Source organism: Hippoglossus hippoglossus, chromosome 19 (assembly GCF_009819705.1).
Source record: "Hippoglossus hippoglossus isolate fHipHip1 chromosome 19, fHipHip1.pri, whole genome shotgun sequence".
Taxonomy (NCBI): Eukaryota; Metazoa; Chordata; class Actinopteri; order Pleuronectiformes; family Pleuronectidae; genus Hippoglossus; species Hippoglossus hippoglossus.
The window spans coordinates 2,532,171-2,559,634 of NC_047169.1; the positions used below are offsets into that span (position 1 = coordinate 2,532,171).

The following is a 27,464-nucleotide window of genomic DNA, read 5'->3' on the forward strand; positions in this document are numbered from 1 at the left end:
CACAACAGTCGGGTGGAGCTGTTTTCCGAGGGGAAATAAAAAGGGGAATGAAACAATATGAAACAATATTTAATATCAGTTCCCCTTGTTATTTGTGACTAGTTTTGAAAAAGCAACATCACGTGAAAGGGCATTAAATCGATTTAACTGACGGCTTTGGATGTTTTTTTTTATTCAGGCTTGAGCAGCTGGAGAACTGCTTCAGAACTCCACCTCAATTGTATCCATTATTTCTGCTCATTGGGACGAAGTGGAGATGCGTCGTCCGTCTTTATTTCCTGTTTATAATTGTGATTATGAGTTCTTGTATTATATTTCTCCATTTAAAACACTGACACTCAGGATGTGTGCTTCAGATTCACATCCACTTACCAACAGCTTCACGATTCTAATCATTGTAAACGGATGTTAACCTTGTGGAGCTTATATTATACTGGATACAGCAAAATATTATTTATTATGTTTTCAAAAACAGTTAGAAAGTGCTTCATAATAACCCAGATGGCAATAATCAATAAAAGGACCGACGGGATAAAAGGCTTTCTGGTAGAGGAACATTCTGAGGAGCTTGACCAGTATAAGTATTATAATCACATTTTATCAAAATTATCAAATACTGATGAATCTTCCTACAGAAATCAACTCTTTGGTCTATTTTAAAGAATCAGAGAAACCAGAGGGGAGACATGTGTTACCACGAGCCACCAGCAGATGGCAGTCAAGTTAGATATCTACAACTGCGACAGACCTTCACAAGAATGTTTTTGCAAGATATATTTTTTTGGGGGTAAAATGTTTTATGTTTTACAATGTTTCAAAAGAAGGGCAGACAAAAAATCAATACATTTGAGAAGTTGGTTTTGTATTTTCAAATTTAAACAGTAAACCAGGAACGTGCACCTTTGCTCCATAAACACTGACTTTATGGATTTCACTTTCATATGGAATTTTCCATGTAACTTTACTACATAAATTCAATGTTAATTTATATGTATAAGTTTAATTTATTTAATCAAATCACTTGATTCACTCTACATGAGAGAAATATACTTAATTAAACGTGAAGTTATGTAATAAAGCTACATGAAGTCTAATTGAAATACATATTAGTATGTATTCGGCACAATTATGTTGAGTGAGAGAGAGAGAGAGAGAGAGAGAGAGAGAGGGGTGGGGGGGGGTGTGAGGAGAGAGAGGGGGTGAGGGATGGGGTGGTGTGAGAGAGAGAGAGAGAGAGAGAGAGAGGGGGGGGGGGGCAGAGGGAGGGGGTGGTGTGAGAGAGAGAGAGAGAGAGAGAGGGGGGGGGGAGAGGGATGGGGTGGTGTGAGAGAGAGAGAGAGAGAGAGAGAGAGATACGGTATGTGTGTGTGTGTGTGTGTGTGTGTGTGTGCGCGCATTGGGTAACCGCAGCAGCAGCAGCAGTGTTACAGCAGCTTCAGTGTTGCGCGGACACGAGGACGAGGATTTATTTCGCGGACTCCAGAAAAACACGCAGGTGAGTGTTTGTCGTCTTTTCACGCGCAACGTTCTCCCACTTTTCTCCTGCGCACATGTGTGTGTTCTGACTGAAGGTGAACACACACACACGGACACACACACGGACACACACATTGTGCAGTGCTGAGCCTCCTCTCTCTCTCTCTCTCTCTCTCTCTCGGTGCTGCAGTCCGGTCCAGGTCGCACAGGTGCGCTGGTTTTACGCATCCACAGCGCACGCGTGCGGACTCTTAACAAACTGTGTCTAATGACTTAAAGACACATTCTTCATCCATTCATATCCTGGAGTCTCTGCGGATCTGGACTTGGTCGGTCGCTCCACATCTGTGACGTCTCATTGGTTTCAAATTATTCTCCAATGCATTAACTTCTTCACTGAGAATCTGTGATCTGATCATTTCTGTTGTCTCCTTTGTGTCAGAGGAAGTTGGGGAACAAGGTTTCATGTTTCTTCTGATCGGAAGAAGTTTCCTTTAAATGTCGGTTCTCTGTTATTTAGCTCATTTGAGAATAAAACAATTAGTTTATCTTCTCTTTTCTTTATTCCTTATCGCTTCAGACTTGGTCAGTGCACGTTTTCAACCTGCCTGTTTGTAATGTCCTGTTCTCTTCTCGTCTCGTGTTGATGCTTCTTCAGGATTGTTCCTTGTCATTAGTGCGTCGTCCTCAAACAAGATGTCCTCATAAACTGTCACTTGTTGGATTTGTGAAACTCCTCCGGGCGTTTGACGAGAGGTTTCAGGACGTGAAAAGTAAACAGAAGGATGTGAACATGTTTGCTTCTGCGTTTAATGTGGAACCAGCTGATCGGGCTGAGAACCAAGATCGTGAAGTCATTGAGCTGTAAAGCAACGATGAGCTCGGAGCTACAGTCGACGCAACAAACCTCCGGGACCTGTTCGTACGTCTGGAGGATTTTCTCGTGCTCTGAAGTTTGAGTCTCTGTTTGGGACGAAACTACTTCTGTGAGCAGTTCTTTTCAAAATGGCAAAGATTCAGTTTGCTCACAAATGACCTGGAAAAACATGTGCGAGTAGCGTCATCACTACCATCTGACATCAGACGTTCAAGTGTGTGTCCCCCAACTTCGTCAGATTGTTCTAGAATCCTGAGTAAATCAGGCAATGTCCTGGTCAGCTCTGACCCTTAGGACCCTTCGGCACGTCCCACTTCTGGAGGATCCAAGACACTTTGTCTGGTAAAATTTTAATCTTTTGATATTTTAAACAAACAATGTAGAGAATCGTTCTGAAGAATTATACAAAGCATCACAACCGGGTCTCGGATTGTTGGTGGTTTCAGATTCAACCACACGAGTTTAGATTAAATATCAACGATGCTTATTTCCCTTTGGTTTTGGCTGAAAATAGCTATTTGTTCCAGGCCTTCATTTAATGGAGGAAAAACCTTCTGACTTTAAAAACAAAGCCAATTTCCCTGTGCATCATAACTTGGGCGGCACAGTGGCGCAGCGGTCGACCTTGTGGCCTCACAGCAACAAGCCTGTGGAAGCTGAGTTTGCCTGCGTGGGTTTCCTCCGGGGACTCCCTCCCACAGTCCAGAGACAAGCAGGTTAATTGCCCTGTAGGTGTGAACGGTTGTTTGTTCTGAGATCAGCTGGTTGACAGTTCCGTGCTCACACCTCCATCCCATGATACTTTCAGGAAAAACAGATAATACAGATCAGACGCTGGATGATTTCAATAATAACACAGGAACTGGGCAGAAGAAGAGTCGTGGAAATTAAGTGTTTGTCCAAAGAAGTCCAGACTCAGAACTTCTTCCATAACGTGAGTGTTTTTATTAAGAGGCAGATTTGTTTAAACACATAATATTTAAAACAGGTTATGTATTAGTATAAAAGAGACAATTTCTAATTTCAACCTGTTTTTATTGATCTTTCTGCAGAAATGTCAGGCTCAGTATTAACACATCATCCTGACACGCGCTCGCATGGAAAAAACACGTGCGAGTAGCGTCATCACTACCATCTGACGTCAGACGCCTCACCACAGAGAAGAAACACTGATTCTTGAGATAAACAACATAAACGTCTCCTACAAGTCCTCTTTAAGTGAAGGACCTCTGTACAAGCGTGAAGTTAATTTCACATATTTCTATTAGAATGTGTTCAAATTCAGGCTCTGAGCACCGAAAACTAATTTATTGATCTTTCTGCAGAAAGGTCAGGCTGGTTTATTTAACATATCGTTCCCTGACAGATGGAAAACAGCTTCATCATATTCATATAACCTCGTCTGTGGGTGAACAGCGACCTTATTTCCTTCTGTTTGATGAGCAGCAGCGAGCGGAGACCATCACTGGAACTAGGTTAACATGTCCCAGTACACTTGTCTCCGGCCCAACGCTGCGGATCAATAAACAGGAATAAACAAATACTCTTTGCAAAGTGAAAGGTGTTTCAGTGGCCGCCCGCTGCTTTGTTCGATTCCTCTCGTCTCCCGTCATGCGTGACACGCTCGTCGTCGTGCCAGTGTCAAGGCAGATGTGTTTACTTTTCCCTCCTGGAGTTTCCATGCTTTCATCAACGAGGCAACACCGAGCCGTCAGCGCCAGCTCTCGTACAACAGCGCACACAAACGCAAACGCAGATGTGTTGAGACGATTGTGTGTTTGCTGTGAGGGCAGCAGCTGACGAGATCTCGCCAGCTTGAAGGTGAAGCTACGTCCATACTCCTACATTTCAGTTTGAAACGCATGAACTCCTCCAGGAGACGTCTGGGGTCCACACGGCTCCGGAGCTTTAGAGCCGCTGAACCAGTTTGGAAACGCTGCTGGTCCCAGTTTGAGTTTGAAAACTCTGGGTTTTAGTCTGGACGGACTTTTCAGGTCACGATGTGGAGTTCCCTGATTCCACCCAGTGTGGAACGCGAGTGTTTGAACATCTGACGATAGAATCACATGAATCTCTGAAGGAGTGAACTCGTCTTCGTCAGACTTCTGCGTCACATCGTGCTGTCGAGAACTCTGATATATTCTGATGGATTCTCGATTATATTCTTTTGTTATTTTTAGTTATTGTCTCTGTTGTATTTCCTGCTTCAATATGTTCGATCTGAGAATTCGTATTCATTTCCTCCACACCATGGACTGGGATTCAAACTGACACAGAGCCAAAACCCTCATGTGGACCAGTTTGTTTTAGTTTGAAAACCGTTTCTTGAATGAAAACCTAGTTGTGTGGGTGTTGGCAGACGATGGAAACATTTAGAAATAGAAATAATCCTGAATGAACGTAAGACACTTGATTCTCCTCCTATAGGCCGGTTTGAACGCTCAGCAGCCGACCCGCTCGCCGAGGGTCACGAGCCTCGCCGTGCCTCACGCCGATGAGTGATTAGCAGCAGCAGCTGTGGAGATTAAACTGGTTATTCTCCGGTGTCACCGCGTCGTGCAGCGGGAATCCCAGTGTTGACCCTTTGATCAGTGACGGAGCCGGGGAGCGAGCAGCCAGGTGGAGAGCGTACGGATGGCACCGGGCCTAATCTCCAGATTACCCATCATGCTGCTCCGCCGTGCACACTGTTAATTAAGAGATGAAGTCGTGTGTTGTAGTATCACATCACTGGGGCTTTTTAACTCCCAGAACTTTTTAAGTGGCCTTTTATGTAACGGCAACTTGCTCCTTCACCTCGGCTGATTGCTTGTTGTCGTCGGAGAGTGATCATGCATATGAGCAAGTGGTTTTCTGCTCCTGTTTTCAAGTCGGCAGGAGAGTTCACCTGAGGAAAGTTCACCTGAGTTCCTTGTTCCCATTGGACGTGTTTATGAAATATCATGAAGACATCGTTAATCAGACATCAGGGTAGATGAGTACGTGTAATATCTCTGAGAGCTTTGTGCTGATGACCTGTTAAAGGTGTTTCATCAATTAAAGGAGACGTATGATGTTTTCTCTGTTTCTTTCCTCTTGTGTGTTCTGAAGGTTTTTGTAAATGATAAAGTTCAGCAAAGATAAAAAGCCCAAAGTCTGTTGTTAAGGGACAAACCACCGAAGCTCCTGAAACACCTGCGAGGAGCTAAAACCAAGTGTTTGAGTCAGAGGCTGAAAAGAGGAGCTGCAGCAATGGACAGTCTGAGGAACCTGAACATGAGCAGAATATGAATTGAATTGCATTTTCTTTTGTACTTTCTACTCCACGTTAATCTGACGGCTGGACAGTAGTTGCTGTAATTATTTTAGAGTTAGATGTTAGGTAATAAATGAACTTGCAGATTTATTAAAAGGAACAAAATGAAAACTAACTTATCAGATAGTTTCATTTAAATAACTATGCAGGTTTGAAGAGGTAAATGTTACAGAAAAGTCTGAATGCAGATTTCTTGAGCAGAACATCGTCTTCTCTCATTAATCTTCATATGACCCCTCAGATTTCTATAGTGACCCCCTGACAGTGTAGTTAAAACTAGCTCCAACTAAATATATAAATCAGCAGGACTTTGAATGGAAGACATTTAATTGCAGTGGAGTATTTTACCTTTCTTATATCGAGGTCCACCACTTGTACCTGCAAGAATCTTATTAGTTTCCCTTCATCATGATGTATTTACACTCTGTTTTCTGTTTTGCTGCCCAGACTCGTCTCAGCTGGAGGAACATCTCTCTGCTCGACCTCAGGACACACTCTCTCTCCCTCACACGTTGTGTACAAGCGGCTGATTGGACCTAGTTGTGTGCGGTAAACATGGGAGAGCAGAGATCCGTCCAACCCGTCCTGCTCCTGCTGCTGCTCCCGCTGCTCCTCGCCAGGCTGTCGCAGCTGTGGGCCTTCCCCTTCAGCCCGTCTCTGGACCTGGACGTCACTCCCAGGACAACTGTCTTCTCCAAAGGTGAGGGGGGGTACAGAGACATTTCCTTTCACTCAGGAGACAAGGATACTGTGTTAAGTGAAGTATGTTATTGTGGTTTAGTCTCATTTTGCCTCGTCAGGATCTGGACCTGCAGCAGCGGCTTAGTTTCAGATCTATTGTCTGTCCAAGGATGTAATTATTTATCAGACATCGTTGATAAATGATGTTCTTTATAAGTCAAGGATTTGCCTGAGAATGTTTTCAGGTTTTATTCAGCAAACAGGATCTGGAAATACAATTTGCCAGTTTGTAAACAAATAAACAAACTTAACTTAAGCAATTTTAGTTGCATCCATGCAAACACGTGCCTAAGCCCTCACCTCGCTGTCCTTATTTGATGCTGCTGCAGCTTCCTCCTCCTCCCCCCCCCCCCTAAAGAAGTGGCACAGATTTTGAAGTTGGCCCCGAAGACGGCTCCTTTATGCTCCGAGTTATTAATCGTCTCTCTCAAGCCCTGTCCTAGATCACACGGCTCAGCAAACACTTCTAATGAAACAACAGACAGGAGGCCTTCGTAGGACCTGAGCTCGGTGCACCTGATTAGTGTCCGTGCACAAAATACTGCTGAACACACGTGTTTTTCGGACACTGGGTTTTCACACAAACATATAATCAGCACCTCTGCGTTTCCCACCCCCCCCTGTACCTGCCTCACCACACCAGCTCACCTTCGCCCGACCCCCTCTCCTCCCCCCCCCCGCTCCACATCACTGCGGCAGAGGCGACCACTGCAGCTGCAGCGAGGAGGGAACTCCGGCCCCAGCTCTTGCACCTCCACTCCATCTGTCTCCACCCCCCTCTCCGGTCCTCAGAGGACGAGTATTATTAGAGGACGGGTGGAGGAACAGGGCCGCTTCACAAGAGCTGTAGAGAGTGAGACGACGGGAGAATCAGTCAGAATGATGTTTTTCCACAAACCTCATCTGGAGAACGGCTCCTCTTAAGAAGTGCAGTGATAGATTTGGTGCCATTGATGCATTCAGGAGTAATAAACTCTGAATAAACAGGCGACCAGCACTTTGCTGATATCCACCGTTACTTATCAGCCAAATGAAAAGGATCCTCAGTCGTGAAGCATCACAGTAAGTTTGTAAGAGCATCCATTGTCTACTCTGAAAGCTCTGAATCGTCCCCGGCTATTTATTTACTCGTCTCTGACCCGGCCTCGGATTATAAATCATACATCCTCTGCTTTCCACTTTCTGTGCTGCAGCCTCGTCGCACATCTTGGCTTTCTCTCTTTGCCCTCGTACAAACTTGTCCTTGACCTACTTTCTACCCACCAGGGGAAGCGTGTCAGTGCATGTGAGCGTGCAGGATGTGCACGTGTGTCAGCATGCGTCTCATCTGTCTCCATGTGTGTCTGAGTAAAAGGGTGGTGGTGGTGGTGGTGGTGGTGGTGGGGGGGGGGGGGGGGGGGGGGGGGGGGGTATTTGGATGTCACTTTCCCTGTAGAAACACATCCGCCTGCGTGTGTGCGCTGCTCTATATGGAAATAACGTAGATGTTGTACGTGGGTGTCGCCACCTATGGGAGACTTTGTGGGAGGATTGATGTCGTGTCTCTCAGCCGGGGTGAGGGGGGGGGGGGGGGGGCGCTCGTTAATTTACCGTATGCTTTACAGACGGGAGGGCAAGGACGCGCTGCATCAGAGGGAGCTCAGGTCGATGAGAGAGAGGAAAGCGGTGGAGTGAATCCTCGTCCTGGCTTCATATTTATCAGGACAGAATGAATCAATGCTGTTAACTGCTAACATGTCGCCTCGATGATAAAATCAGATGATGCAGTTTGAAGTGAAAGTAGCAGGAAGACAAATCAGCCTCATTTCCTGTTTTAGTCTCATTTCCCTTCCACGTCACGTGATTTGCGTTTTGAGGCGTTTGAGTGAGGACCGGGATAAAAAATTGTTATTTCGAAATGATATAAAAGACGAGAAGACACAGACGTAGAAGATGTCAACAAGACGAGGACATTCCAGAGCTTTTGGTGATGAGGACCGATCTCCTGCTGCTTCTTCAGATATGAAACACAAACTGCGTATTGGAAACGTCCTCGTGTGGAAACTGTTGATTGGTTGACAAGACATCGACCATTTATCAGTTAATAGAGAAAGTTGTAAGTCCAGTCGTACATCTGCAGCTTCAGCCGATTTCACTGGATTGTGTTGTCAATGTTTGACCGAGTTCTGAACTCTGATGTTTGCCTGCTTTTTTCTTCCGCCACCAGACCTGAAGTAATGCAGTTGTGAAATATTGATGCCCTGTAACTTGCTGCTGTGTCGAGGTCTCGCTCGTGAGGCTCCATGTTGTTACTTTGCCTTCCTGTGCACGGGGAGTGTTTTCTCATCTCGTCTGGTGATCACAGAATCCGAGGGGCCAGCGACGGTTCAACAACTCACTGTTCAGCCAAGTCCATTGTTGTCTGAGGCGAACGCCCGAGCAGCTGCGTCTCCAGCGTGTTGAACACAGACAACATTGATTATTTACCCACATTATCAACTCGGCTTCGGCCGCTTTGACGGAAGCTGTTTAATCTCTGACTCGGCCGCGTGACGCCGTTGTTTGTTTTTCCTCTGTGGCGACATTTCACGCTTCGAACCCTTAAATCGGCAAAGACGTCCATGACGATTAGATCCCGTTCCCCTGTGACAGCGCGGATGTGCGGCGCCGACAGAATCTTATCGGTGTCGGCCTTTTGGGGTCTGAGACTTTGTCTTTTTGTGCCTCTGGTGCTAAATCGATACCTTTTTTAAAATGTCTCTGGTGCCTAAACGATGCCAGAACCCAATTTTCGCGACATTTTCCAAAGTTCTTGTCTCATATGTCGAACCCTGTGATTGACAGGGCGTCCGTTATCAGCTCGGATCGCCTCCCGCTCCCCCTGCGACCCTTGAAGGATTGAGCGGTTTGACTAATAGGACGGACTAACTGAGGAGACGCACGTTGTCTTGTGTTGTGGTTCAGCAGGACACCCAGTTGTGCGTTCGTTCTTACGTAACACAGAGTCACTTCCCTGGCTCTCGGGCCTGGTACAGAAACCAAGAGATGCTTATATAATGTGGACAGAGTTGACAACAGCTGACAGTTCTTACACTGTTCAAAGAAGTTAAGTCAGGCTTTCCTTCCAGCATTTGTTCCCAAATCTCTGTGTGTGTCTGTGTGTGTCTGTGTGCGTGTGTGTGTGTGTGCGTGTGTGTGTGTCACATGCTCAAACACACAGTGGATTTACTCTCTAACTTGGACCCCACATTGAGGATTACAAATATGTTTGGGCACATTCTGGATGCACCACCTGTGACGGCTCAGCGTTGAGACACAGTCACTGTGGTGAAAACACACAACACACACACACACACACACACACACACACACACGCACACACAGATCTTCTGAGTAACTGAAAGTTCTTCACTCTGAAATGAAGTGTGAAGAGTGTGTGTGTGTGTGTGTGTGTGTGTGTGTGTGTGTGTGTGTGTGTGTGTGTGTGTGTGTGTGTGTGTGTGTGTGTGTGTGTGTGTGTGTGTGTGTGTGTGTGTGTGTGTGTGTGTGTGTGTGCGCTTTTTATGTTTTCAGATTAGTTTAAGGTTCATGTTAAGATTCAGGTTAAGTTTAAGGTTATGTAAGTAGTAACTATGGTTAAGATAAGAGTTGTGTGTGTGTGTGCACACTGGAAAAAATGGCAGATGTTTCTCACACACACACACACACACACACACACACACACACACACACACACACAGACACACACACACAGGAGGACAACAGAAATCAGCCTCTGACACACTTCAGCGCTCTGTTGACTTTCCTCATTGATTTTGTTTCAAAGCACAAGGTACAGTGTGTGTGTGTGTGTGTGTGTGTGTGTGTGTGTGAGTCTGTGTGTGTGTGTGTTTCTCTGGAAATCAGTTTTAATAATGTTGCCAAAACTCATTGTTCATGAATTTGACTGAAAACCACTCAATTCATTTTTTGGCCCTAAACCAAACGTTAACCTTCAAGTGTCGTGACTCTGCTGCCGTCTGTGTGTTGATGTGGATTTTTCTTTGTGGGTCTTTTGTCGGACTCGTTGTGTTTGTGGACTTTGACCTTGTTGTTTTTTTTTATATCATTTCCTGCTACTTACTTAACTTCCTGGTTTCCCTCTGCTGATGAGCGTCCTTCACTAGTTTCACCAGAGTCACCAGAGTTAAACTTATAAGTGACTTTGGTGCAGATCCAGATAAAAATCCAGATGTAGTCGATTTTTGGGCGTTTTTGCAGGATGACTGATTTCCGTGAAATTTTTGTGGAGGGTGGGAAATGAGCCGAGGCAGAAGTTGTACAATTTTGGAGAAGATGTGGATAAATGGGCGGATGCAGGGATTTTGTTTTCACTTTCTTTAACATGGCGAAACAGGACTTGGACCTTTTGTGTTATGTGTTCTCTCCGGCCTGAAAGCTGTTTATTGTGTTGTTGTGTTTTTTTGCTTTCTTTAACTACGTTCTATGACAAATAAACCTTTTATTTCATCAGAACGTTTGCCTTTTTCTTACATTTTACATTTCCACCCGAACCTGACGATGGTTCAGGATTGTTCAGCTCTGGCGAAGGTCATTCTAATACTGTCGTGTGTACTTTCTCTTTCCACATGCTTTTAGAACACATCTGAACATCCTTCTGTTATTCAGCTTTAACTCATCGTTGGTTTTTCTCTCTCGCACGTCTGAGTGTGTTGTCACCAAAGATGGAGGGAGGCTCGGAGCAACACACACCGTCACATTGTGCCGGGTGTGACAGCGAGGTCGCCCTGCCGCCGCGGGGCCGGGGACATTGTGTTCGTCACCCTCGTCCTTCTCATCAGCGCCGGGCTGGTTATATCATGCAACCACTATTTTTATAAGATAGGACACCGAGGCGTTTTGGTCACTGTGGGATGAGTCAGGAGCAGCGCGGCTCGTCGCGGCCTTGGGCCGGCGTTGTGTTTGCAAGTGTTCTCGCAGGGACGGGGTTTCACGTGTGTGTTTACGTGTGGTTGTGTTGTGTTGCGTGTTTTAGCATTTTTGTTCTGTCACCCTCTGTTTGTGTTGTTGTGCATTCAAGGCCTTTATTGTCATTGTGAGAGCACAGCACGAATCACGAAGTGTCTTCAAATCGCCTGTTGTAAGGAAAATGTACAGATATCAAATAAAATGCAACTGTATAATAAAGTAATATAATAAAAGTAAACACAAGCCGAGGGAACGAGGTTGCATAAGCAGTTGTAGTAAAGTGACTGAAGTAGAAAAGTCAGATAAATAACATTTCAGTGTATTTATGACGGATATGAAGGTTATTGCAGTGTTTTGATAAATGCTCTGTCTGCTGTGTTCTTGTGTGCATGTGTGGAGAGGGTGCTCTGCTGCATGAACCCCCCCCCCCCCCAGCACGTCCTGACCTTTGTGCGTCAGAGGAGAAGCTCATTGCTCACTCAGATCGGACCGAGGCCGACTGTCCTGAACAAACACACAGTTTCCACACATCTGTCACTTTGATTCAAATTAGTATATAGAACTGATTTCATCTGGAATCTCTGCCTCTTTCCAAGTTCACGTCTTCGTCTTCTACGTGTACGGCTCCTCTTCTTCATCACTGAGTTGTTTTAATTCTTCTTCAGTGTCACATCAGTCGCGTGTCAGACACTTCATCAACACGCCCACACGTCTCTGAAAGCAGGAGACAACCATTCACACCTACAGGGAATCTAGAGTCTCCATTCAAACCTATGAACACAATCTGCATGTTGTTGGAAAATCTGAAACGTTCTCTAAATCTGCAAGAACAACCGATTGACTTAAAATGTGCAGAGTTAGTTTTTTATTTTAAACTCTACTGGAGCGTTTCCTCGACTAGGAGTTATAAATATATATGCGCGGTGTCAGTCTTGTATGATAATAACCTAATCATTGCCCGGCGAGAGCTTCCCTGTAGTCGGTGAGGAAGGAAGGTGACTCAGTCTCTTGTCCTCTGAGAGACGAGGAGCTCCTGCTGTCATCACCCAGAGCCTCCATGTGACAGACGGGCAGCTCGCCATGTGGGGAAGACAACGTCCTGTATGTGATGTCCCGGGGGGGGGGGGGGGGGGGGGGGGGAAACTCTAAACTGTTTTCAGCGTCTGGTGTCACGATGAAACTCGCTGTCACCCTCATTATCATCACGGTGTGTGTGTGTGAATCAGAGCAATGGATTAATGAGTAGATGGAGATCAAAGCCTCGATGAACGTGTGTGTGTTTGTTTTGAATAAACAGGAAGTGGCGTTTCAGTCTGTCGGTCACTGTTGTTGCTTTGACAGCATCACCGGACCTGTCAAATTGTTTGTGTGTTTTTTGTGTCTGTCTCCTTATGTCTCGTTCATTAAATTTCCCACAAGAAAACGTAAAGTTACTTCGGTCTGTGGGACCCTGGACACGTTCCCCTGTTTTTATTTTTTGGTACCAACTAAACCTTGTCATGCGAAACCCAGTAAACAAAACCTTTTAATATTCAGGTCATTGTCTGGCTCTGCTCTTTGTTGAAGTAGTTCCTGAATTATAAAGGGGAACTTAACCAGTCACACAGAATCAGTTTACCAGTCATGAGAAGACTTTAAATCTGTAAATACATCTATTGTTGTCATTTAACGAGGAAGTGGAACTTTTATTCCCTTTGACCCAGATTTATTTCTATATATTTTGCTGTAATTAATGAACCACGGAGTATAAAATGGAAAATAACATGCGGGCCAATCATCTATATATTTATTACTCAGCAAACCCCCCCCCCCCCCCCCCCCCGCCCCCTCGCTGCAGTGGAGCCTCCTCGCTCCGTCAGAACAACAATGAACAGGAGAACAGATTCCCAGCGACAGGCCTGCGGGGCCGTCACACCACAGCAAATCAATCTGCCAGGCGACAAATATAGGTTGTCTTATTACTGGCAGCTGGAACATACTGTCATCAGTAAGAGATGGAGGGAGAGGAGGAAGAGGAGGGAGAGGAGGGAGAGGAGGAAGAGGAGGGAGAGGAGGAAGAGGAGGGAGAGGAGGGATGTGTGGAGATGAATACGCTGCACTGTCGATACCTTCGTTTATTCTGTTCTCTAAATGCAGCTGTTCTCTCTGCGTGTGTGGGTTTTCTTCTTCTTTCCGTCACATTCGTTCAATCAGACATTAAAACTTTGTGAAGCTTCTTCTGCTCGGAGGGAAACGTTTTAAACCAAACCCTCCGTTCCACGTTCTCACAGCAGCAGAGCAGCCTGACCCCGTTTCTGAGGGGCTGCGTTCCACACGTGTGGTTCACTGCTCCGGACCAGTTGTTATGTGATGGGTTCATTAAATAATATGACAAATGATAAATAAGAGACATATTCAGACACGGATTTAACCTTAATGTGGCCCATTTACTGTGTGACACCCCCTTCACCCTCCATCTCACACACACACAGCAGTGATGATGAAGATGATGGTGATGATGATGATGTGGCAGCACCACTGATGTGTTCTGGCAGTACTGGGGCACAATTCCTGCTGAATGCCCTGAATTTTTGCCTCCCCGTGCCCCCCCCATCCCCCATCCCCACTTTCTGTCTCGACACTCCTCTCAGCAATCACCCTGAGCCCCCCCCCACACACACACACACACACACACACACACACACACACACACACACACACACCACCCCCATCTGGGGTCGAGTTACACCCCCATCTCGTCACGCTCAGCCTTTGAGGTGTGTAGACGCTGGATGTGTAGAATCAAGAGAAACGTCTGCTCGTGCACACACAGACATCAAAGGGGGCTTATTTATTAAAGGGGGGGTGCTAATTTATTTAGTTTAAGATTAGACTTTGTAAATGCAGGGTTGTTCACGCAGGTTCGGTCGATGCAAAGGTGAAACCGTTGCCGTAACGCGTGTCATATTTCTGCAGGTCTGTTGGGCAGCGTTCGCTTCAATGGCTCTTCCCAGAACTACAGCACCCTCCTGCTGGAGGAGGAGGCCGGGCGGCTGTACGTGGGCGGCAGAGGAGCTCTGTACGCACTCAACACCTCCGACATCGGCACACCTGGAAACCTCACAGTGAGTGCACGGACGCCACACAAAAAGAAACCAGCAAACCCCATTTACACCAGTGGTAAAAGAGGACAGACTAATAATAGCTGTGAGCAGATTGAGCAGATCCCGTTGTGCGACCTCCAGTTTTATGGATATTGGATTAAATGCAGCAGGCGTTAAACTGGGGAGCGTCGCAACTCTGTGACGCAGCCGGAGAATTGAACTATGTTTACCTCCTGTTCTCGCTTCCTGTTTTTCCGCACACATTCTATCCCGAGATCTATTTATTTCTTTTTATTGAGCTACCTGACCCCCCCCCTTCGTTACCCCCTGTTGTGTGCAGATTGATTGGGATGCATCCCCTGAACAGAAGAAGATGTGTCTGAACAAAGGAAGAGACAATCAGGTACGAGGCTGCAGCTCAACGCTCCTATTATTACTATTATTATTATCAATATTATTCTGCTGCCACTTCTTCTTATCAGACAACATAAATGAAACACTCCTGCTTTGGAAGAGAGAAAACGTGTAATCCTTTCAGTTGCTTACTAATCCACTCCTGCTGCTACTCTGAGCAACTAAACTGGAGCCTGAGCGTTGCACATTTAATTCAATTCAATTCAACGTGAAGTGGATTTGCAGGTAACTGTTCTCTGGGTTTTTTTTTTTTTTTTATTGAGCCAGAAATAACTTGTTTTTCTCCGTCCTCTGCAGACGGAGTGTTTCAATCACATCCGCTTCCTGCAGCGATTCAATGAGACTCACCTCTACACCTGCGGAACAAACGCCTTCAGACCTCTCTGCGCTTACATAGTAAGAGCTCTTGTGATTTGATTTCAGCGCGCTCACGAGCGGGATTTCAAATGAAATAATGAATTTCCCCGCTGTCCCTGCTCTCTTCGCTAGGACGCGGAGCGGTTCGGCTTCTCCTCGGGCTTTGACGAGGGCCGAGACCGGTGTCCCTACGACCCAGCAAAGGGATACACCGGCCTCCTCCTGGGTACGCTCCCTAATTTACCTCTAAACGCCTCAAAAAACACAAACCATCTCACAGAAACCTTTATTTGACCTTTTGGCTTGGTCCACGTCCCGTCCACTAACATGGAGGAGGTCTACCTAGAGACCTGTACTGGGGGGGCTGCAGGATGGATTCAGATGTCGCTCCACTAACAAACCTTTTTTTTAATCTGCCTATCAGACGGGGAGATGTTCACGGCCTCTCAGTACGAGTTTCGCAGCTCGCCAGACGTGCGCAGAAACTTCCCCTTCCCCACGCTCCGGACCGAGGAGGCCCCGACCCGGTGGCTTCTGGGTAAGTACAACTCAGGAAAGCACATTTTTAAATAAATAAACAACAAGTAACTTCACACACTTGTTTATCGACTGTCACTTGCAGTAAATCACTAAATGCACCAAACCTCGTCGACATTTTATACATTTTTTACTTTGACGTTTAGCTTTTACAACAGAAACTGAATGAATATCATGTAAAAAAAAGGTTTGCACCGCATTGCAGCTCTAACTCGTTCAGTTGTGGCAATTCAAGCAAATCACTGTCTTTAGTTTCCAAGGAGACACTTTGCAGGCTGCTCATAGGTCTGGTGTGTGTGTGTGTGTGTGTGTGTGTGTGCCTGTGTGTGTGTCTGTGTGTGTGTGTGTGTGCAGAGGCGGACTTCGTGGGCTCGGTGCTGCTGAAGGAGAGCATCAACAGCTCCATCGGGGACGACGACAAGATTTACTTCTTCTTCACGGAGAGGAGCCAGGAGCAGGCTGCCTACCCGAGCCAGACCAAGGTGTCCAGGGTCGCCCGAGTCTGCAAGGTCAGAGGGCGGAAGCCGAAAAATGAAGATGGGAGGATTGTTTAATGTTTTTTACGTCTCCAACGCAGAAAAGTGTAGATGGAGGTTTTCTGCTTTCAGCTGCCGTTCTGCTCCTCCGGTCATTTCACTGTATGAAGCAGCAGTTTGTCGTCTCTGTTGGTTTCTTCTCTTTCTCACTGTTGCCAGGCAAAGTACAAGCCCACCAACCTCCACCTCTAATGGCAGCCCCCCCCCCCCTTGCCTTTATTGCCATCTCGCCCTCTTCCTCGCCTCCTCCTCCTCCTCCTCCTCCTCCTCTTTTTCCCTCTCACCTCATTTCACTTGCGATCAGCATCTCCGGTCCAGACAGCGCCCGTTTCCTCGAGGTCCCTCTTCCTCTCGTTCTTCCTCCCTGCCGTTTCTTTTATCTTGCACATGCTGGTGTAATTACCGTCACATCACAGATTTGCTGCTGTGCTGAATCGACTGTTTTTATGACAGAAACAAGAATTTCACATTTTACACCTTTTGGGGGAGATGGTGAAAAGAACTCGCAGCAGAAGAGATTTGATTGGCTGTCGGTGTTAACAGCCAATCAGAGTGAGTTAAACTGCCAGGACCAGTGAGTGCACAGTGATTCTGGCAGGTAACAAAGGGACTGGCTGCGTTTTTCTGTTTCAGGACCAGCTGGAGATGATAATTCCACAGATTTATGATTTCATTTCTCGTGTCCCAGCTTCTCCTGGAGCTGCTCCACTTCAGTTTATAGCCCCTTTTACGACATTGGAATACATCACATTTCTGGCTTCATCTATCGATATTATATATTCATGTTTATTGCAACTGACGCGTTCTGCTGGATATTGATCTACTCATCAATGCCACTTTGAAATATACTGTGATTTTCCTGCAAGAACTCTAATCAGTTCATTCTCGGTGTTTGGATTCTTTGAGTTCAGGCTCTTCCTGTTTCTCCTTGTGCAGCTGCAGCCTTCACCTCCATCCGACTCCAGTCAGTGCAGACTTGATTAAATTGAAATATAAATTTTACATGGTCCGACCTTGACTCGTGAAAGTGACAACATGACATCGCATTTATGTAACAAGGTGCGTAACTGAGAGGGGCTTATTTCTGTCTTTCACAGCCGTGAGTGGTTTGTTTTTGTTGTGCATCAAATTGAGCAAATTAAAACATCCATAAACGTTTTACCAGCCTCAGCGGGCAGGCAGTACCACTTACACTATACATGCTCTCGCTACAAGCATATAGTTAAACAGCAGGTAGACACACCCTTCTCTGTAAGAGCGACCAATCAGCTTCGAGGAGGAATCATCTGGCGTAACATTCCCACCGAAATTGATGAAAATCCGTCATCTTTAAATAAACATTTTCTTGGGATCGCACATTCATTTACAATAAGGCACTTTTCCCCCTCAAAAGGTAAACAAACAACTGCAGGCCATGAAATAATTAAGGAATTTGTCTTCACAACTTGTAAACGCTTCATGTTCCATTAATCCTCCCTGCATCTAAAAGAAGTCATTTCTGGAAATCAGGTCTGGCCTCCTCTCCTCGTCAGCTCTGTGGAGTTGTCGGGGCACTGGAGAGTCTAATAACTCTGAAGTAGGCCACAGCGTCGCATGCAGATGTCGCGCTGCTCCCTGGCTCGGCCCTCGTGGCAGCCAGACACCGGGCCGGTTGGAGGCCGGTTGGAGGCAGATCTGCCGGCGGTGACGCCCCCTGGCAGTCGCCTCTGGAAACCGCTGACATCGTGCCATTTTTCTGAGCTGCCTAACGAGTCGTCCTCCTCCTCTTCTCTGCTCGTCTCCGACTTCCTCGGCCATCACAACCTAGTTTCACAGAGAACGGTGTTTTTCAGTGACACAGGCAGATCTGTGCCATTTTAGACGTTTTATATTTAGTTCCATTTATCAATAAACGAAGAAAATGAGCGGCACAATTTGTCATTTTTCTATATTATAACTTCAGAAACCAGCATCACGTTACACAACAGCACCATCTCCAGGGATAATTTATCTACAGGCGTATATCTTTACGATGCTATCCTTGGATTCTTGACTCTCGGATTCCCTTGGATTTACGTCGCTACGACCCGCTGACCCAACTGTGATTGACGCAGATCGTGATTCATCGGATCCCTTCAGCTCTTCCCACAATAATAACCTGGCATCCAACTCCATAGGACTATTTTATGATGTTTTCTCCGTAGCATCCATCTTCCCCTCTCTGCCAAGGCCAGCTCTCTTGAGATTCTGTGAAAGTGGACGCATTCATCTGCCGTCCCCTTCCCTCTCTTTGCTTTTCTCTGACACTACAAATTGAGTTGGTGTTTTTTCGGTGGAAGTTCTCCTGATGCCGACAGTTTTGTTTTTAGATACTTCGGTGTCATGTGGATTTTAAGCTGCTTTGTCTTTTTGTGTGTGAGGCCGAGGCCGAGGCAGGCAGAGCGAGCTGATGAACGACAGATCTCTGCAGAAGACGTAAACAAAGACAAGTTTTAAAAAATTGAGTCGACTCCATCTCTTTGTCCCTCACTTTAAATGAGGTGTGCTAAATTACTCTTTTAGAGAGAGAGCTCCTGCAGCCTCACCTCCCATGGCTACAGAAATGCAATTAGAGCAAATGTGCTAAAGTCGTTGTGCTCGGAGTTAGAAGTCTAACGTTTCAGCTCCACTTACATAAGACTCTACCTCTCTCTCCCCGCCTCCTCTATGAGTATAACTAGGTGTAAATCAGGATTTGATTCCTATCGTTTTGTGGACGTATGTGTGTCATTTTTTATTACAATCAGATTAGTTGCCATCGACGCACACGTGATAAATGAGTGGGTGGATTTGTGGGATTGGAAAGTGTAAATGCCAGAATACATCATCTCAAGTGAGTGACTGGATCTTGGCATCCATTGATTTTCTTGCTCCTCTGCTGTCTCCTCTGTGTGCAGACCGACTGGGGGGGCCAGCGGACCCTGCAGAGGAAGTGGACCTCCTTCCTCAAGGCCAGAATGGTTTGTTCAGTCCCAGAATACGAGCTGCACCTCAACATCCTGCGCAGTGTGTTTGTGCTGCAGGGTCGGGACGCTCAGAGCAGCATCTTCTACGGCATCTTTGGCCTCGAGTGGTAAGAGACGACATTAAATTCTGCTTTTATAGAGCGATGCAGTCGAGACGTCAGTAGCACAACGTTTTCTCTGATTCCAGGCAGGTGCAGTGTCACAAATTAGGTGGTGCGCTCTTCCAACATGACCGAGCATGGAATTCTTTCAATAGTTTTGCCTGAATATCAATATAGACTCTAAATTGCACTCTATAAATGCTCTATAATTACCTCTATATGTGCTCTATACTGCCCTCTGTGTGCTCTATACTGCCCTCTATTTGTGCTCTATACTGCCCTCTATATGTCCTCTATATGTGCTCTATACTGCTCTCTATATGTCCTCTATATGTGCTCTATACTGCCCTCTATATGTCCTCTATATGTCCTCCTACCGCCTTCTACTCTATGCTGCTCTCTCTCCATATCACCCTCTACTTTGCGCTATATATTGAACTCTATATTGCGCTCTATGCTGCGCTCTATAACGCTCTGTACTGTGCAGACTCGTAATGACATCACCATGCAGTGCAAGATGGCAGCACCGGTGTCCAGGATACTTTGGCTTCATTCACAGTTGGAGAGGCGTCGTCCATCTTTATTTAGTCAGTGGTATTTAAGATCATTCAAATTGTTATTTCAAATTCCAGGTGAGTTGTTATTGAGCTGCTGTCGAAGCTGATGGACGACGGCTGCGATGAGAGTGTGTGTTTATGCTGATGTGCAGAGTCATGCTGCATAAAACTGTCCCGGGGGGGGGGGGGGGGGGGGGGGGTTAGATTCTGATGTAGAGGACTCGGCAGTAAATGGACCATAATGCTCTGTTTCTTCTTTGTTTCTTTTCTTATTTATTTGACATTCGAGCTCGATGCTCCCGTTCACTGCAGCAGCCGTCGTCTCCAAGCTCATGTTTCTTTATTCCTCTCTCTCTCTCTCTCTCTCTCTCTCTCTCTCTCTCTCTCTCTCTCTCTCTCTCTCTCTCTCTGCCTCATCTTGTCTTTCTATATGTTGGATTCCTTTTAAAAACACACACCTGTGTGAGTGCTCGTCATCGCCGTGCATTAGTCACAAGTGTGCATGAATGAGTAAACCCCCGGGCGACACCTCTCCCCAGCTTTAAAGACAGATTCTGGTTTCACATCAACCTCCCTTTCCTCACTTGAATGCGTTTGAAGGCTGAGGTGGGCTCACAACGGACAGAAGAATGTGACGCACACATTTCCCCCTCGTTACTAATCTTACCTTCAAGGCCTGAGATTAAGGGTCACCTGGCTGCCGACTCGAGACTCACGCTGCTGTTATGTTGTCGAGCGAATCTTTTCTTTCACAGTTGCTTCGCGAAAACCACAAATGGGTTTTATTTCTGACTCACAGGGAGTGGAGGGGGTATTTGAGCTCTCTGAGAATAATCTGCCAAACAAATGTCCTTCTGGAGGATGATGGAGATAAGGAGGGAGAATCACACACCTCCACTCCCACGTGTCCATACAAGACAAATAAATGATCAAATCCAGGAGGAAGATGTGATGAAAAACAAAACGTCAACACCCGCAGAGTTTTCAGAGGCCTGTCAGTGTCCGTGGTCACGGACGATCTGCGCCGTGTTTGAAATCTGATCCCGGTGGCAGTCGCTCCTCAGACAATAACCTCCCAGTGTTTGTTCAGCGTTGAATCATTAATCCTGAGCGTGTCCTCTGGACGGGGTGGGGTATCGTCTTTCAGGAAGAACATCAAGGCCTCTGCGATATGCCAGTACACCTTCTCAGACGTGCAGAAGGTTTTCGAGGGGCCCTACATGGAGGTGCAGGACTCGAAGTGGAGGGAGTACACAGGGAAGGTGCCAGAGCCGAGACCTGGATCTGTAAGTTTAAAATAAAACCCCTCTTCATACGATCATTTTATTATCCGACTCTTCCCCCCCCCCCCCCCCCCCCCCCCCCGTTCAAACAAACTTCTTTCTCAGTGTATGACAGATCGGCACCGGTCCCAGGGCATCAACTCGTCTCGTGACCTCCCAGACAATGTCCTCACGTTCGCCCGAAGGCATCCACTCATGGCCGGCCAGGTGCACCCAGTGGGAGTGCGCCCCCTGTTGTTCAAGAGGAGCGTCAACTATGTCAAGATAGTCGTGCACAGGGAGCCGGCACTGGATGGAAACATTTATACCGTCCTGTTTCTGGGAACTGGTGAGTCCAACGACTCCTGTGGAAAGACCTACTCTAAGACCTACTCTATTTACGTCTGTGTATCGTTCTCCCAGTGTCCTGTTTGACGAGGCTGTGTCTCCTCCTGCAGATGACGGCTGGCTGCACAGAGCTGTGGACATCGAAGGAGAAATGCACATCATAGAGGAGCTGCAACTGTTTGACAAACCTCAGCCCGTAGAGAGCCTGGTCATATCCTCGGCTCTGGTATGTTTTCATGCACGCCCAAATTAACCGGGGTTTAAATGGCCCGATGACATAATCGATCAAGCTGTGGCTGATAAATTAGCTGCGTAGAAATGCGGTATAAACATGATGTTGATATTTGATTTTCACTTATTAATCAGAATCAGTAAATTAGATCATTTTCAATGTCTCCGGCCACCAGCAACACCATTATATTTTGGGTTTGTTGGTCCATCCCATTCTGAACATGATATCTCAAGAAGACGTTGAGGGAATTTCTGCAAAATTGGTACAAATGTTCAGTCGGACTTGAGGATGAACTGATTCGAATTTGGTGCGAAACGGTCCAAATATGCTGCTTATATTGAAATTCATTACAACATTCTTTGTTTCGCAGCGGAGCATCTACGCCGGCTCACACTCTGGAGTCGTGCAGGTACCGATGTCGGCCTGTCGGAGATACACTTCCTGTTACGACTGCGTGTTCGCCAGAGACCCGTTCTGCGGCTGGGACGGGGGGGCGTGCGTAGAAATATCCTCCAGTGCACAGAGGTGAGGTGGACTCTAACCTGCACATTTCTCCAGTAATGAAGCAAACACACAAACAGGCTCACTGGGTTATAAATGAAATCATACTGGAGTTACAGAGATTGGACAGAAAGGCAGGGACGTTAACTCCGTCATAGATCCTGAGTCTATAGTGACAGCTGTTAGAGGTCAAAGGTCACAGTGACCTTGTGATTCTGGTTGACGGAGGCGTACGACCACAGAGCTCTGGTTTTACAGCCCAGATAAAATGGTGAACTGTTGATAATGTTTAGCAGTTATTATTATTATTATTATTATTATTATTATTATTATTATTATTATTATTTTAATCAGCCTCTTTCAAAATAATAAACCTCCAAACAGAGATGATTCATTTTGACAGTGTTCACTTTTTCATAACTCGACCTTTTCAGTCGATGTTTACTTCTTCCCTTCGGGGCCCAAAACAAATCCTGGAGTCTTATTAATTATTTATACGCTTTACTTTCCCTTCCGACTCTTTATGAAAGCAGGTCTGAGACAATGTGGTCGACCTCAATTTGTCTCATCGGCTCGTTGCAGCTCAGCGGGAGCTTCATCTGGAGTGGGAAGGTTTGAATTACAAATGAGTAACCCTCTAAAAACCCACTGAAAGAAATTAGAGAAACTCATTCCGTTTTTTTAAAAACACTTTTTCATATCTTAAATCTGCATTTAAAACAGAGAAACACTTAAAATTAAGTATTCAGGCTTTAAACTGTTTCCTTATTTACAGTTTTTGTCAACAATCAACATTTTACTATCATTATCTGTTCATAAGAGGAGTTACTGACGATTACTTGTTGTAAGTAGAAAAACTTGTCAATTTATTTGTAGATTTACTTGAATAAAATGTTTGAGTTCTTCCTCTGGAAAGAACCTGAATCCTGTCAAGTCAAATCCACTGGAAGACATTTTTTATTAAAACTTAAATCGTCAATTCTTAGTCTTGCATCTTGTAAAGTGTTTTTAGTCGTGTACTGTTTGACCTGAGGATACTGGGAGTGTTGGGATTCATTCATCCCACCAAACATACTCTCTCTCTCTCTCACACACACATACCCAGACACACACTTTGGCTCCATCTTGCACTGGGGGCTGTTTGTGCCCCTCTTCATTCACTCTGCATGAATGAGTAGCAGACATCTTAATCTCCATTACTGCTCTGGACACATCGGCCTCTCCTGTGGATTTGTTTTGGAGCGTCTGAGGCAGCAGCACAGTCGGGGGGGACGTTAATGGGAAACCTTACGTTATCCTGGTTTACAGCGTATATACAATGGCCACTTCATTCTGAAGCAATGACATTATTTCTGTTATCAGTCTTGGAGAAATACGGCTCGAGAGTAAAACAGGATTATTCTGAGCTGCGCTGGGTTAAAAAAAAAGAAAAACGACTTTTCAATATACTGTCGCTCTGCCTGGAGCCTCCTGCAGGCTCAGTGGAGCCCAAACTGTAAAAGTAAATGATTGCTGCTGCAGAAACTTTGTGTTTCCCTCCTCTGACTGTAGATGTGTTGGAGTGTTGTGTAATCTCGCTGTGTCGGCCTCATTAAGTCGTTGTTTTCACTCGGTCTCGTGGTGTTTGACAGCTCTGGGGTTGTGTGAAGGTGCCGTGAAGGTGCTTTTCACCAGGAAACCCACACAATGTAACTTTGTAACCTTTAAATCCGCAGCTTGATTAAAGTAAGTTTGATGGAGAATGTTTCCTCTCTGGTTCCCACTCCTCACCCTGTGTACGATCTCCTGTGCCTCGTGTTTAAATACTCAGTGACTGAATTTTAAATCATCTTATTTCAGGTCAAACTTAACTCAGGATATTCTGAGAGGGATCAGAGGCTGCAAGGAGAATTTAGGAAACGGTATGTTACACACAGACACACACACACACACACACACACACACACACACACACACACACACACACACACACACACGCACACACACTGCTCTACATCCAATTTGCTTTTAATTCTTTATTCTCACCTGCCGCTCAGTGTCCTTGGTGAGTTTGCCTGCCTCCCTCTCTCTTTGTCTCTCTCTCTCTCCCACACACACACTCACACAGATTATGGGGTGAAAGAAGTCCAACACACACACACACACACACACACACACACACACACACACACACCCCTCTTTTCTCTGCCGGAAAACTCCAGCACTTAGCAGCTATTAAGAGATTCCACTGGGTGTGCGTTCCCTCCCCATCCCCCAGGTCCCAGCGCTCACATTTTAATCAGTTCCTCTGCCGGTGGAGGTCAGGCGGTCGTGCTGGCTGCATTGCAGGGCTCGCCACGTTTAAAGAGGCTTATCAAATGTAATAGAAAGCGATGGTGGTGGGTTGAGCCGCGCAGGTTGCTCACCTGCACTTTGAAATCGTAACCTTGGCGACCTGACGCCCTCGCCCCATCCGTCTCTCTGTCCCGTTGCATTTCTGTCATCCTGCCGTCTCTGCTCCGCATCTCATCTCTGTTTTTTTGTCTCTTGTATCTGTTTCTGTCGCTCAGTCGTCCATCGGCGGCGTTCTGTGATGACGGGCGACGACGTGCTGCTACAGTGTGAACTACGCTCCAACCTGGCGACGCCACGCTGGACTCTGAATGGCAAAGATCTCCAGGGGTACGACCTGACCTCGGGCTACCGCATCGGCACAGACGGCCTCCTCATAATCGGCGCTCGGGCCCAGCAGAGCGGGTCCTACCGCTGCTTTGCCGTGGAGAACTCGGTCTCTGTGCTGGTTTATCTTTACACAGTCCGGGTGCACACAGACCCGTTCTACCCCGTGGAGTCCCCAGCCACCACCAACCCCACCACAGTTTCCAGCCCAACTGTTCTCTCCACCAGCGGCCCCACCGAGCAGCCTCTGCCCTCGCCTCCCGCCCCGCTGCCTCCAGGGCCCGAGTTCCAGACCTACAGGCACATGGAGGCCGTGTACATCTCTCTGGTGGCCGTGCTCGGAGGGCTTTGCCTGGTGCTGAGCGTGGTGCTGCTCTACGTGAGCTTCTGCACCAGACGGGCCTCTCGGGACCGAAAGTTCTCCCAGCAAGGGCTGCGGGTCCTGGGCGACTCCGAGAGAAAGAGGAGCTCCCATTTTGAACTTACAACCATCTCCAGCCACTGCAACGGCCGCCAGGCGCGTCTCTCCATCTCGATGCCAAACTTCGCGGACATGGGCGATGGTTTCCTCCAGATCGTTCCAGGTCAGGGCAACATGTCGCCGTCAAGAACGCCTCCGCCTGCCCCTCCTCTTCCGATGCCGCCTCCCCTTCCCAACATGGACTACGCCAACGGGCTGTCGGCCACCCTGCCCAGTGTGCTGAGGAAGATGAACGGGAACAGCTACATGCTGCTGCGGCAGGCCGACCACGAGGGCACGTCGCCGCTCTACCACTCCTTCACCGAGGAGCTCAACAGGATCCTGGAGCAGAGGAAACACACACAGCTGGACCTGCAGCCGGACGAGAGCTCCATCTAGGACGTCCCTCTCAGTCTTTGTCCCACAAGTTATTTATTTTTACCCCAACTGTGACCCGTAGTCGTGGGGAGAACTGAAACGCTGCTGTCGGAGCCCCTGATCTGAAATGTTCAGCCTCCTGCGACACATGGCCCATGATTTCGCTTCAACAATGGACAACATTAACCAGAGATTGATATTCGATTCGGCCAAAGACGACAGCACAAGAAATAACCACGAGGAGGAAACGAAATGCTCCTCAGTCGGACCACACAAAAGGCGAAGCTGCTAAATGGGGCATAGGTCAAAAAATAAAGAAGGTCAGGAGGCGATTATGTCTTTTTGAGCCTGGGGAAGTGCTGAGGAAGTTCTTAGTGCCATGTAACGTTAACCCTGTATGGAGCGTGAGGTAACACTTCCTCGTAGCGTGCCCGGCCCCGTGTGTCACAATGAGGACGTTCCTGTTTTTTGTCCATGACTTCGTTGTGGTTCCTCTGTCTGGAGGAAGAAAGGTTTGACTCATCAGGACTGGACTCAGATTCTCCGAGTCCTTCTCGTCCGATGGTCGTAGTAACTTGATTGAGCTGGATTCTTTCCCCTCGATGTCGGACGTCCAGGGTTTTTTTAATGCGAAAGAATGACGAATGGCCACGTGTACGAACTGTTACACAGTCCAAAACAAGAAACACAACATTAACGGCTAACAAGGAGAACCAGCCCCAACTCGCCACATCCGACAACAGTGCTGACTTCTTAGAAATGCACTAATCTCTCAAGACTACTGGACAACTGAAAGGCTCACGGCGGTCTGAGGTGCACGTGGAAAAGACAACAGCAAATTAACATACACAAAATATGACAAATCAAACTCACACGACAAAACGGTAAATCCCTACTGCAAATCGTCCAATCAGCATCAATCCTTATCAATAACAGGTACACAGAAGTTAATACTGTGTTTTGTGATGTGTACTCGGCGATCGGTGGACTAATTGTCAGATAACGATCCTCGTTTCTCTGTGAAAGCGGCAAAAACCCCAGTTGTTTCAATCCCACAGTGAAATACAGCTTTTATATGGAGCATCACTTTAAGAAGACGGTTCTGTTATCGTGCACGACACATCACACGTTTGAGCTTGTTTTTTAAACCACTCTTTTCTCGTCTTTTATTCTCATGTAAATATCAATATTCACATCACAGTTGCAGCAGTAAGTACAAATGTGTTGTGTCAGTTCCAATAGAGGGTAAACTTTTACTTTTAGAATTTTCTCCATTGACATTTCAGAAAATCCTGAGAAAGAGTTTTAAGTGTGGAACCAGGACGACCGGCTACAAGATGAATCGTGAACATAAAATATTTGATTTTTAGAGCAAATGGAAAAAAAGGCAAAGGTACAAGACTGTGAACTTAATTATTTAAAGAGTGAAGGAACTACGCTTCCCATAAACCATTGTGAACAACACCAACTTCCACTGCTTCTTCTTGAATTTATCCGTGTTGTAGTAATTCTGCCTTCCTCCTGAGACAGAAAGATGAAAGTTATATTTCAAAGCACTGGATTCTTTCAGAACATTATGTCACAACAAGGAAAATATACAGAAACGGTAAATGACAGATTTCTTTGTCCTCTGCCGGTGGCAAGTTTCCCAAACCAGCAAAGCGAGGACCTTCACAAAAGCCTCCTCAGTGTTTACCTGACATCAGAGCAATGTTAAAAC

At 46.4% G+C, this 27,464-nt stretch overlaps 1 protein-coding gene across 1 annotated transcript; it reads left to right on the forward strand.

The window, feature by feature from the left end:
- The first annotated feature begins 1,341 nt into the window (after positions 1–1,341).
- Positions 1,342–26,615, forward strand: sema4gb (sema domain, immunoglobulin domain (Ig), transmembrane domain (TM) and short cytoplasmic domain, (semaphorin) 4Gb). Its single transcript, XM_034569773.1, has 15 exons — positions 1,342–1,495; positions 6,096–6,348; positions 14,292–14,440; positions 14,760–14,822; positions 15,131–15,229; positions 15,323–15,416; positions 15,615–15,728; positions 16,082–16,236; positions 19,179–19,354; positions 21,053–21,191; positions 21,294–21,516; positions 21,626–21,741; positions 22,118–22,272; positions 24,088–24,149; positions 24,798–26,615. Exons 2-15 carry the CDS (start codon positions 6,204–6,206, stop codon positions 25,763–25,765), a joined length of 2,658 nt encoding a protein of 885 aa, XP_034425664.1. The 5' UTR covers positions 1,342–1,495; positions 6,096–6,203; the 3' UTR covers positions 25,766–26,615.
- Positions 26,616–27,464: the final 849 nt, after the last annotated feature.

Bases quoted from the DNA above. Each gene is read 5' to 3' on its own strand.
- sema4gb (XM_034569773.1), top strand. From the start codon at position 6,204: ATGGGAGAGCAGAGATCCGTCCAACCCGTCCTGCTCCTGCTGCTGCTC. The intron at 6,349-14,291 runs GTGAGGGGGGGT...ATATTTCTGCAG, and splicing joins GACAACTGTCTTCTCCAAAG to GTCTGTTGGGCAGCGTTCGC. The intron at 22,273-24,087 runs GTGAGGTGGACT...ATCTTATTTCAG, and splicing joins ATATCCTCCAGTGCACAGAG to GTCAAACTTAACTCAGGATA.